Below are 13337 nucleotides of genomic sequence, written 5' to 3' on the forward strand. Positions count from 1 at the left end.
CAACAATTCCCCCTGGAGCAAGCCATAGGCAACAGTGGAGAGGAAAAACTCCCTTTAACGGAAGAAACCTCCAGCAGAACCAGGATCAGGGTGGACGGCCATCTGCCTCGACCGGTTGGGGTGAGTGGAAAGGGGAGAGAGAAAAGAACAGAGAACCAAAAAGCAACAACACTCCTGAACTCCTGTATACACTCCTGAACTTCCTCGTTCCACCACCAAGTCTCCTTGTCCGCTTTCCTCTTTCCAGATGACACACCAAGTACCCTCCTACCTGTCTCCCTGATCAAATTAGCTGTAGTGGTCCAGTCATCTGGAAGCACCTCCAAACCACCCAGAGTCAGCTCCTCCCTGAAAACTACACAACATTCTTCCTTTTTCAACTTTCACCACTTCCTCCTCTTCTCTGCCTTTGTCCTCTTCATATTCCTCACCACCAGAGTCATTTTACACACCACCATCCTGTTTTGTGTGGCTACACTCTCCCCTACCAACACTTTACAGTCACTGATCTCTTTCAGATTACAACGTCTACACAAGATGTAGTCCACCTGAGTGCTGCTACCTTCGCTTTTATACGTCACCCTATGTTCCTGCCTCTTCTGGAAGAAAGTTCATTACAGCCATTTCCATCCTCTTTGCAAAGTCTACAACCATCTGTCCTTCTGTGTTCCTGTCCTGAAGACCAAACCTGCCCATCACATTCTCATCACCTCTGTTCCCTTCACCTACATGTCCATTAAAATCTGCCCCAATCACCACTCTCTCACCTCTGGAGAGGCTCTGCATCACTTCATCTAACTCACTCCAGAATTTCCTCCTTTTCTTCTAACTGACATCCTACCTGTGGGGCATAACCACTAATAACAATGAACATTACGCCTTCAATTTCCAGCTTCAGACTCATCAACCTGTCTGATACTCTTTTCACTCGGGAACATTCCTCACAAACTGCTCTTACAGGATAACTCCTACAACATTTCTCTTCCTGTCTGACCCATGGTAGAACAACAAGTAAGAATTTCATTGTGCAGGGAAACATGCTTTCTGTCTGTGAAAATGACAATAAACACTTTGAATCTTTGAATCTTGAACCCTGCTCCTAAGCTTCTGGACTTGCTACCTTTCCACCTGGTCTTCTGGACCGACAGTATGTCCACCTTCCTTCTCTGCATCATGTCAATCAACTCTCTAGCCTTCCCTGTCATAGTCCCAACATTCAAAGTCCCTACTGTCAGTCCTACATTCTTAGCTTTCCTCTTCTCTCTCTGCCTACGAACACACCTTCCTCCTCTCCTCCTTCGACCAACAGTAGTCCAATTTCCACCGGTACCCTGCAGGTCAACAGCACCGGTGGCTGTCGTTGTTAACCTGGGCCCCGACCGATCTGGTATATAAGGCATTTTCGGTGTGAAAGTCAAGATTCCCATGTTTAATTTGGCATGTGTTTTACGTCGGATTCCCTTCCTGACACAACTCTCTGGGACTGGCACAAGAAGACACTGGCTTGTGTCCCCTTGCAGTTCCATTGTCTTGTTAAATATGAAATTAATATTAAAGTATCTTAAATGTTTTACCTCCCAACTCACCCCCCCCCCCCCCCCCCATTTCTTTGTCTTAAACAACAAGGTCCAGAGGTTCACTACTGACTCTGTGGTGGCTTTCCACTACAGGTCCAGAGCACCTGTGAGGCAGATAAACGTGACTCTGTGAATGTATATAAGTGATCTGTTCCTCTGCTTTATGGCCAGTAAATGCTGGCACAACCTTCGATCGGCTAAATAAGCTGCTAAAACAATGAACTCAGTCACCTTAACTGCATTACAGTGTGACCTGTTGTTTCAGTGCCAGCGCTTTTAATAAAACGCCGTGTCAAAGGGTTTATGCTGGCCTGGTGGCTGCCAAAGGATAATGGCTTACTCAGCTCCTTCATGACATCTGTGCTGAACAACAGATGAATCATCCTTTTGTTGGTTTGTCTCTTTGTCTGTCCATCAGAAACACAAGGTAGACCTGTTCTACAAGGTACGCCACGTGATGATGGAGCTGATCGATCTGAGGAGGCAGCTTCTGTCAGGTCACCTGACGCAGGACCAGAGCCGAGACGTCAAGAGACACATCACTGTCAGACTGGACTGGGGCAACGAGTGAGAACATACACAAACACACTGGCTGCAAAACTTCCACTGGTACATTAGAAAGAATCTCATCACATGGTTCATTTAGTGGATGTTCTGGAGCTTTCAGTCAAATCATACACATCTTATCGACTTTGCCTGGTTGTCACAGTTATAGAGGCTCTAATAACATTTTTATATGCACTCTGAAGTTATTGTATATGCCTAGACACAATAAGTGGATTCTGCCTGTTTCCCTTCAGCTGTAATGTGAACGTAACCTATGATGGGTTCAATTCTAAAAAGCCTAAGTCAGCCTAAGTTGTGTAGATGCTGATCTGCGAAAATACTGGAAAAATGAAAGATGGGCAGGTTTTTAAATGCTCTGCACTGCTGTCTGGGGGGGAAATCAGTCTAAACGAGCAGGAAGATTGTTGGTGTCATCTCTATTATATTAACAGTAATATTGAGGGAACTTTGGGGTGTAAGCATGTAACAAGCATGGTTTTAAGGATCACCTTAACCAGGTTCTGCAGATCAGTGCTAATTCAGTCCACAGATGGCAACAGATGTATTGTGTCAGACAAACACGAGGAGCAGTCCAGACGGCAGTGCTTTTACCGCCTGAAAGCTAATTCATGCTGAAATGTAGCATGAGAGGAAAACAAGAAGCTTCTATTAGAAATAAGCGTAACTTATGTATTGTGCAGAGTTGCCTTTCGTGCATAGCGATGTGAAGCCGTGGGCTTTAACACAACATTAATATTTTATTATAGTTAGGGGGGATAGTAACGTGTGGGTTGGTTTCTTTTAGGTTTGTTTGAAGGGTATAAAAAAGACACTGATCCTCTCTCTGTCTCTCTCTCAGACATCTGGGTCTGGACTTGGTGCCAAGAAAAGAATTTGAGATGGTGGACGAAGACCAGATAAGCGTCTCAGACCTTTATAAAATGGTAGGTAACGATGAGAAGTTTTCTCTTAATTCTAGTTTGGAAGCTGACGTATAAACATGTCAGGCGAACACACCTGAAGCACCCAGTAATCCCAGGCTACACCTCTATTCTGAGGGTAACATGAGTGGATGTCCACTGCAGGAGCTTTCTCTCATTCCCTAAAGCCAGTCCTGAAGGTGCAGCAGGTTAATGCAAATTAGAACAAAGATCAAAAATCTTCATTAAGTGAGTTATGGAAGTAGTCCTGTCGGTCATAACACCAACGACTTACAGTAAAACAATAAATACATATTGTTTTAAATTTAGATCTGACAAAAATGTGTCACTGCACTCTAAAAAGTCATTCAGGATTTTACCACCACACAATGAAATACATGTTTAAATTTACTGTTTAAATTCAACATTCAGTGTTTATTGTCATATGCACAGACAGAAAGCATGTTTCCCTGCACAATGAAGTTCTTACTTTGCCGTCCACACTAAATGTCATACAGTAAAGTAAAAGAAAAATAGAAAGAAAGTACAATACAAATAAAATAAAAAAACAAGAGCAAAAAAAAAGAGCAATACAGCAATAAAGGTGAGGTTGCCTCTTATTTTTTACTGGTTTAAACACTTTACTTTAAAATGTACATTTAGTCATTTAGCAGACGCTTTTATCCAAAGCGAATTACAAGTGAGGTACAAGGCAGCAAATATTTAAGTCAAGGAGAAAACATCAAAGCAAAGTCCTATCAGAAAAGGGTTTACATTTCATGAGATGCAAGAAAGAGCATTAGTTTTTTAAATTTTTTTAATTTAGATTTAACTGCAGAGGAATTTGCGGAAGAGTTCTCTTTTCATGAGTTATGCTAAAATAATTCCAGCAAGTTATATTTGTCACGTTCACTCAAAATTTCTGCATTCACCGATGTCACAGATTCAATTGTATTTTACATGTCTTACAACATATTTCATTCTTGTGTTGTGGTCTTTCATTCTAGTATACAAAACAAGTAGACACTGTGTGTTACAGAAGCTGCTGTACATGGCACAGAGATTTAAAAGACATTTTCAAGTGGAAAATGATTAGCTTTACAAAGAAATTTTGTCTTATAACCTACAGTTCTATTCAATTCAATTCAACTTTATTTATATAGCGCCAATTCACAACAAAGTCATCTCAGGGCACTTTACAGAATAAAGTCAAGATTATAAAGATATATAAAGAGAACCCAACAATTCCCCCTGGAGCAAGCCATAGGCAACAGTGGAGAGGAAAAACTCCCTTTAACGGAAGAAACCTCCAGCAGAACCAGGCTCAGGGTGGACGGTCATCTGCCTCGACCGGTTGGGGTGAGTGGAAAGGGGAGAGAGAAAAGAACAGAGCAACAAAAGCAACAACAAAACATCTGGCAGATTGGTAGGATCAGTAGCTGCACACTGGAAGACACACAGCTTCAAAGCCGGGGGACACCTGCAGAAAGGGACAGAGAGAGGGGGACAGAGGAGGACAAAGACAACTACGGGAGAGAACACACAGAGTTAATGACATACAGTGGTGACAATTGCTGGATGAGAGGAGAGGAGAGATGGTCAAGAGGAGGAAAGGAGCTCAGTGCATTGGGGGGTGGGTCCCCCAGCAGTCTAAGCCTATGGCAGCATAACTATAACTAACTATATGCTTTATTAAAAAGGAAGGTTTTAAGCCTAGACTTAAAAGTAGAGAGGGTGTCTGCTTCCCGAATCTGAACTGGGAGCTGGTTCCACAGGAGAGGAGCTTGATAGCTAAAGGCTCTACCTCCCATTGTACTTTTGGAAATTCTGGGAACCACAAGTAGGCCTGCATTCTGAGAGCGAAGTGGTCTACTGGGATGATATGGTGCTATGAGGTCTTCTAAATATGATGGAGCCTGACCATTCAGAGCTTTATATGTAAGAAGCAGGGTTTTAAATTCTATTCTACATTTAATGGGAAGCCAATGGAGAGAAGCTAGTGAAGGTGAAATATGATCTCTCTTGCTAGTTGCCGTCAGCACTCTTGCTGCAGCATTTTGGATTAATTGCAGGCTCTTTAGGGAGTTACTGGGGCATCCTGAAAGTAGGGAATTACAGTAGTCCAACCTAGAGGTAACAAATGCATGGACCAGTTTTTCGGCATCACTTTGAGACAGGATGCTCCTAATTTTGGCAATGTTCCGTAGGTGGAAGAAGGCTGTTCTAGAGATTTGTTTTATATGTGAGTTAAAGGACAGATCCTGATCAAAAATAACTCCAAGGCTCCTTGCAGTAGTACTGGAGGCCAGACTTATGCCATCTAGTGTGACAATATGGTTGGACATCATATCTCTGAGATTTTTGGGCCCAAATACTATGACTTCAGTTTTGTCTGAGTTTAAAAGTAAAAAATTGTGGGACATCCAGGCGTTTAGGTCTTGTAGGCATGCTTGAAGCTTTATTAACTGATTATTTTCATCTGGTTCCATAGATAAATATAGCTGGGTACAGTTCTAGTCACCTGATAAATAAAAAGCAACACTGGCTCACAAACCTGACAGGATGTGTTGTCCCATACACACAGTGATGGTTGTATTTAGCCTGCACACTGACCATCTTTACATTTACATTTAGTCATTTAGCAGAAGCTTTTATCCATAGCGACTTACAAGTGAGGTACAAGGCAGCAAAAATCTAAGTCAAGTAGCAAACATCAAAGCAAAGTCCTATCAGAAAAGTTTTTTACATCTTTGCCCTTTGTGAATTTTCTTAAGCTAGAGAAGCTTTTTATTTGTGCCAGAGGGAGAGAAATTGTGTTAGAGCTTTTACTTCAATCAAAACATTAATTGGAAACATCTATTTGAAGCAACTTACTGTAATATTTATGAATAGGCAAATTAAAAAACATTTGTTTATAAGGTCAGTAATTAAGTGGACTGTGAATGAAAATGTATTTCTAGCTAAAAGACTAATTCCCTTTACACACTGTACTTTGTTTCTTCCACTTAATTTTACCCGACATTGCCATAACTCCAAGCGTTTAACACAACCTTTGGACCAGGTTTTTTCCAACCCAATGTTTGCTTGTAGAGTGTGTGCCACAATGTTTTTTTGACGAAGAGGATTTTCAGCTGTGTTGGTTTCATCTTGATGGCTTGGAATTATTTTAAATTACAGCTGGTGGGAGTTTTAGTTTTAAATCAGGCTGCAGGCCGGAGACAGATGAGCTTCAATAGCTGGTGCCGTAATCATGGAGTGATTGGTGCAGATCAACAGCTTCCTTTACTTCACTTGTTCTTCCTTGGTTATCTGCTTTGAATTAAGTGAATTAAAAAGAAGTGAATTAAAAAGAAATTAATAATATAGAGTTGGTAGCTAAGTGAAAGTTTGAAGTCTTTCTCCTGCTGCTCATGCTCATTTCATCTGTTATTTACCCCTCATTCTTTTGGATAACCTTCAAACCTGATTTAACCTCCACCAACACATGCTTTCACCCCATTTTGAAGAAGCCTTCAACAGTACACTTCATTACATGGGTTTTTTTTTCCTGCTATTATGTGTAAAACGTAGCCTAACAAGCCTCCGTGTTTAATTCTAGTACATTCACTTTCTCACTGGGGAGGCTCCCAGTACAATCACAGTTCTCAACTTTCGGCTTCATTATGCCAATTTAAAAACCAATTAGTAAGTCAACACTCACTCAAGTGTTAATGTCATAATGTTCATTTTTTGTTCAGATTGTTTCAGAGAGGAGCTGGACGATCACTCGAGAGGCTCTGGTTTGTGTTGCTGCTGCACGGTTTCAGACCGTTCTTATTCCCAAGGTGCCAAAAACCAGAACACTAAGACATATTCTTCGTTTTTTTGTGACACCACAACATTTTTTGTGCACCGAAAAATTGGATTTTACAGAACAACATGTAGTTTGCCTGACTACAGCTTTAATAAACTTTAAAGTGCTTGTTTTTAGACTTTCATGGAAAACTGGTTACGGTTAAATAAAGATTGTGTTCCCCTCCGCAGCCTTTTTTTACACACATGCTCTGTTGGAGAAAGCTGATAAGAAACCTGGTTACACACATACATGGCAGAGAAATTGTTGAGATTCTCAACCAGAGCCCTGGGGACAACTGGTTTCCCTAATCCCCAACCCCGATTTCAGAAACCTTAGCTTAAGGAATCTGCTTTCCAAAGAAAGACGACTGTAAACTTGTTACTTAAGTCCATCTAAACACACTGAGGGTTGAAATAACACACGCGCACACACACACACACCACTGAATTAAACTATTCGGTTCAGCAGCAGCAAAAACCACAGCCTCTACAAAGATCACATAGCTGGATCAACTCCTCTGAAACAGTTTGAACAGACACTGGACATCATGAAGTAGGATTTACTGCAGGACTGCTGAATTAGAATGCAAATAAAGAGTTAAGGAAACATTCTGTACAGATATAATTAATAAACTGGCAGCTGAATATAATATATTGTTATGAGAGAAGAACAAGGCAAGACAAATGTCAAAAGTTTGTTTACAAGATGCAGAGTGACACATTTTGAAACTTTGTTACTAGCTACTGGTAGTTATTTATTTTTGGTTGTGCCTCTTGTAATACTACCTGACAATGTGGTAAATCTATGCTAAATACTAAGGATAAAAAAGCTGGAGCTACACAACATATAAGTGTAAGTTGTTGCAGCACGAGAACAATTCTTGATTGTTCATGGATTCTTAGTGATACTTGATGTTCCGCCTTACATCAGTGGAGCTTTAAATAGCTGAGCTGTACCAGGAAAACACTATAGTCACAACGATCCCCCTTTGTTCTGTTGCCTAGAGACGGGAGGAGAGGAAGAGAAAGACAGAGATAAAGTTGATAGATGGTAGGATGGCAGCTGCTGATGCAAAAACAGAAATAAATATTACAAACAAATATAATGACCTTTTTTTGCTGCATACAAGTTTACACTGAAGACAGTCACAAGAACGAAGTACAGCTACTCTGTTTGATTCAGCTGCCAATTGTTAATTTTGCACTCTAATAAGAATTTTGTTTTTTACATTTGCCAGTCTCAGTTGTTCAATTGAATAATGAATTTGAACAAAAAAAGGTCAAAATTTGAAGGAAAACAAAGTACATGACAAAAAACTGTCCAACATTACACAGTAAGAAAACAATGGATTGCATGATCATTTGCTGTAAATTTTTTTGGTTGGAGTCCTAAAATACGCCCTGTGGTTAAGTCAGGAAATTTGTAGGTTTTCTACAACATAAAATTGGTCAGTAAATATGCTGCACATGATTTTGTACCTAAAGACTCCAGAGGTTGTTAAACATCACAGCACCATCCACACATTACAGTTGTCCTGGAAGAACAATGTGAGGATAGTAAATCACACACGAGCAAAGGCTTTTTTAGAAGCTGCTAAATCAAATAACAAATCAGACGTTTTATGGTGGTGATGATGATGTAGTCATGAAATTGTTGTTTGTTTATATCCAGTAGCTTTTTATTTCATAATAAAATATTTATATAATATATTTTATTATAATAAAATATAATAAAATCATAAAACCATCTGCATTCATACTCTTACTCCAAAAGTCATGTTTTGTTTTGTTTGTTGCAAAAGCCAGTGGAAAATCTTCCTGGTTGGTCTACAAAATGGTTCTTTCTCATTTCCGAGGCTTCAAAAACATCTTTTGTCTTTCTGCGTTACATGCTGACGCTCAGGTGCCTCTTTCTATAGGTGATCGATGCTCTGAGCTTTCAGTGTAGTACAGTGGTAGTGCTCCTGTCCAATAGTAACACCAACGCGTACCTGCGCGTACATGTGATACAACAAAAGACGTAAAAAACCATCTGACGCTGTGGGATGATCATCACTCTTGTCTGTTAAATTATTTGTTGGCCACAGCAGCTGTTTTGAAAATTAATCATTTTAGCTGAATAGCTAAATGTTTTCATATGTGGGGATTTGATGCTTTTTGATCACATCAACTTATTAGCTTTGTTTTACGTTTAATCAGCATCAGATCATCTGAATATTTTTATGGATGTTACATCTATACAATACCAAAGTATACAGACCTACCGCACTGTCAATGCATAGCTCCCTCTACCAGTATAGATAGTGAAGTGATGCAGGTATGACAGAAAATCAAATGCAATGGGGGATTCCCTGTTATAAACCACACCCGTAATGTTCAAATGTTTGTTTTATATTTGCGTGACTCAGTGCCCATGAAGGTCGCTGCATCATAATTTTCTTTCACCAGCTGTTCACGGTGAAGCAGCTCGACATTTGTGATTCGCTACCTGGCAGAACTGAGTGTTTGTGGAGAAAGTAGATCTAGGCCAGTGTTAATTTTCTGCTCAGGGTGTAATATTTGCGGATGTTGTGCATTTGACAGTCATTACTTCAATTCATCAAACGGGTTTTCACTTCTTGCTCCCTCTCTCCTCACACAGCTGCTCAGGAGATTTAGAGAGACAAGTCTAGGTAATGAGTCTCTGGGGTGTTGAAGCATTTTTATCACCTGAGGAGAAATCTGAAGAGAACAGAAGGGAATATGATAGAGAGGATGAATAAGCAAAGGAGGGAAGAGAGGAAACGATGGGTTGAGCAAAGAGCAGAGGAGAGAAAGTGAGGAGAGAGGATACAAGGAGAGGAGAAGAAGCATGGGGGCAAAGAGGAGGGAACACATGAAAGGAAATAAGTGAGAAAGAATAATAAAAAGAAATAAGAATAGGGGGATGAGAGAACCAGTGGAAGGAACAATGATGGTAAAAGGGTAGAGGAGAGAAAACAAAGAATCGACAAGTAGAAGGCAGATGAGGTGAGAAGAAAGTAAAGCAACTGATTAAAGGAAATGAGTCTGTTAGGAAACAAAGACGAGGAGATGAGCAGGGGCCTTGTGAAAAGGTAAAGATGAAAGGAATCAAGGAAAGGATGCAAAGTAGGTACAGCATATGGTTAGAAAACCAGGACAGAGGAGATGAACATCATCCTTAATGTTCTCTCTTCTCCACAGCATCTGTCCAGCAGACACAGTGTCCAGCAGAGCACCACACAGGTAACGTTTGTTAGCATTTCAGTTACATGTAGTATATTAATTCATGTCATGTGGAATTCTGAAGTAAAATATTAGTAGCTCAATGTACTGTACAGTGTCACCCTGAGTCACCCTGATGATTGCTTCAACAACACAGCAGCAGATGTAGTATTTATGCCAAATCTACCTGACTTTGTCGACACATAATACTTTAACAGTATTTCTACTTCATTGCTGAAGTGGGTTTTCTCATTAATACTTCTTAATGTTGTTGCCCAAAACTAAATCACACAGAAACAGAATTATTAAAAGGTGATTTACACTATGTGATTACATCATGTAAGTCGATGTGGTCCTTTGTTAGCATTAGTTCTCCAAAACTGCTTGTTTTTGGTCGTGGGCTTCCAGGGGGACAGCACCCGGCGACACGGGGAACCCTGCAGAGTTCCAGTACCACACCACCTGCTGGTCAACCTGAAGAGCTTCACCTACAACAGCATCGGAGAGGACACTGACATCTTCTTCTCTCTGTACGACCTGCGAGAGGGAAAGACCATCAGGTGGGAAAACACACAGAATGATCACACAGACTCATTGTTTTTTCTTCTACTTTCTCCCTTCTGGTTTTAAAGACTTTGCTGCTGTGACTGTAAAGCAGGATGACTCGCCAAAGCAGAACACAAAATCAATCATTTCTCTTCTTGGTTCCAGACATCATGAATTTCAAGTGGTAGTTTTACTTTAGTGATTCATGGAGTCTTGCTGTGCCTCTGCCTGTGATGAATTACTGATTGCTCCAAAAGTCTCAGCACAGATATTCAAAACCAAATACAAATACAGCAATAAAACAGTGTGTTGTTCTAAAATGTCAAGTTCCACTTGTCTCTGAAATCCCATTAAACCAGTGTATGCATTTTGTGCAATCCTGCTTTGCCAAGTTAAAGAACAAACTACAGTAGAGAAAGCTTGTGGTTTGGATTATTTGAGGAAAGATGTCACTTCAGAACCAAAATATGTAACCTATAATCAAACCACAATCTCTCTCTAACTTTAGCTAAATGCTTTTGTCTCCTAAACCCAGTTACAGATGAGAATCTCGAGTCTGTGCTCTGGCTGTCCAACACCTGCTGAGCTCACTTACTCTTAATATATGTGAAGTTTCATTCATTCAAACAATGCATTGGATCAGAACATAATCCATCAAGTGGGTTATGCAAGAAAAATAGAGAACTTTGTTTAGTTGCACAGGAATTGTACATCATGAATGTTGTTAATTAGAACAGTAAAATCTACTGCATCAAAAGATACAAGACAAGTGAGAGTAGTGAAAGTGAACTGTACCAGGGGTTTTAATGCTTATCAGGAATTATAAATGTATGATTCCCCAATTAGAAAACAAAGTGTGGGTCATTGGGTCCAGGCTCCAAGGTTTTAAGTTATGAACTAATCATGAGAAATATTGTAAGTAGAACACAGTTTATTTCAGATTCAGACCTGTTTCTTGGCCTGATCAACCAAAGCCTGTTTCTCTTCTTGCTCTCTACAAAACCTGTGACCTGCTCTTTGCCCAGTATTTCTCTCTCTGTCTAGCTCATACCTGGACACATAGTAGCTTTATAAGGTGGGACAAATAGTGCCAAGTGGCCACACAGAACTGCTCTGAATAATACATGATCCCCACCCGCATTCACACCCTCCCCCATACCACCACCACCACCACTGTAAATGCCCATCAGTTATGTATTGGTAGAGTTATCATGTTGCTAACAGATAAGGAATCACTGATGTCCCTAATGAGGTTGATGCAGACCAACTGTGGTGTGTGTGTGTGTGTGGCAGTTAAAAGATGAGGATATTACACCTTTTTCTCTGAGCTCCAGACCAGCTCAAGTCTCTGTCCTCTCATAAAACACAAACACTGTTGACCTTGGTAGCTTGTTTAGTCTGACTCAGCATCAGAGTCTAATGTCAAGAGTTGCTCCTCTGAGGCGCTCAGATGTCAGGAGAGGACAGGAAGGGAGAGTGGATGAAGGAGAGGAGACGAGGAAGGGGGAGGAGATGATGAAGGGGATAGGAGAGGAAGGCAGGAGGGGTGAAGGAGGTAAGGGGATGAGGAGAAGGAGAGGAAACGAGGAAAGGAGAGGATTGTCCCACTGAGATTCCCACTGGAGCAGTCCTGCCTCTGACAGTTATTGTTTTGTGTGTGTGTGTGTCCATGATCCCAGTAGAGTTAAAAGATATTTTAAGAGTTTGGTGATGAAGTTGGATGTTAGCAGGTGATTTCTGCCTTTCTTTTCTTTCCTTCTTCTGTGGAGAAAACTTAGAGGAAGCTGAGGTTTCTCCTCCCCTCTCACATTCAATTTCTTGTTTCTCTTGTCTTCTGATTCTGGTTCATACTTTTGCTGCTATGTTACGCTGTCAGAGCAGTTTTTGGACACAGTGGGCTGCTGTTTTTGGAAACAAACCTTTGTCTTCACCATAAGCAGGTTCAGCAAAGTATTACCAGCCTAGTTTAGTTATGTCACAGATTAGTGAATTTCACTAGGCTTTTGTAAATAATTGTGCTAAAATGAGGCAACACAGATAACCAGATATACCACAACCACAAGTGTTGAACCTACATTAGAGACACATTCATGAATGACAGTATGTGTTCACATTATAATCCTGCTTTTATTATGAGGTTTGTATAATGCAAAGCTAAACTTCACTCAATTTTCACTATGTAAGAAAGTACATGAACTTCAGCTTTCAGGCTTCTCAGCAGACATTACAGGAGAATACCAGGCTCCTCTCATTCCAGAGGCGTCCAAAAGCTCTCTTTTGTCCAGTCCTGTTGTATTTCATGCGGATGCTTAAGGAACCTGTTTGTTTCAGTACTTGACATCCAAATAAACTACATAGAATATAAAGTGAAAAAGTGGTGAATTGTACATGAAGACACAGGACTTTATCACAGGATACCAGAGCTTGACTCTAGTGTGAGACGATTTGCACTTTGTTGATGATCGAAACACAACGCTGTGCCATGGTTACTATAGTAAGGAAATTGATGTGTTACGTTAATGTTTGTGGTGTTTGATTTTTAAGTAAACTATCTTGTAAATTAACCTTACCCTGAACTTTTTGTGCCTAACCCTAACTCCAACCCATGTTGTCTCTTAACGTAACATTAGGCTGAAGTTGGTTTGCCTAACCCTAAATATAGAAATATTTAGTATATAAAGTCATTCCA

At 40.4% G+C, this 13337-nt stretch overlaps 1 protein-coding gene across 15 annotated transcripts in view; it reads left to right on the forward strand.

Annotated features, from left to right (window-relative positions):
- LOC137127293 (dedicator of cytokinesis protein 3-like) overlaps positions 1 to 13337 on the forward strand; it is a 164797-nt gene that overhangs the window by 105702 nt on the left and 45758 nt on the right. For all 15 annotated transcript variants that reach the window (XR_010914405.1, XR_010914402.1, XR_010914403.1 and 12 more), the window contains 4 exons: positions 1996 to 2144; positions 2983 to 3067; positions 10082 to 10123; positions 10511 to 10662. Coding sequence is in view for 11 of the 15 variants with exons in the window: in XM_067504094.1 (XP_067360195.1) it covers positions 1996 to 2144; positions 2983 to 3067; positions 10082 to 10123; positions 10511 to 10662 (428 nt within the window). In the remaining 4 variants the exon portion in view is untranslated. The remainder of the gene's footprint in view (positions 1 to 1995; positions 2145 to 2982; positions 3068 to 10081; positions 10124 to 10510; positions 10663 to 13337) is intronic.

The sequence above is a fragment of the Channa argus genome, chromosome 5 (assembly GCF_033026475.1).
Source record: "Channa argus isolate prfri chromosome 5, Channa argus male v1.0, whole genome shotgun sequence".
Classification (NCBI taxonomy): Eukaryota; Metazoa; Chordata; class Actinopteri; order Anabantiformes; family Channidae; genus Channa; species Channa argus.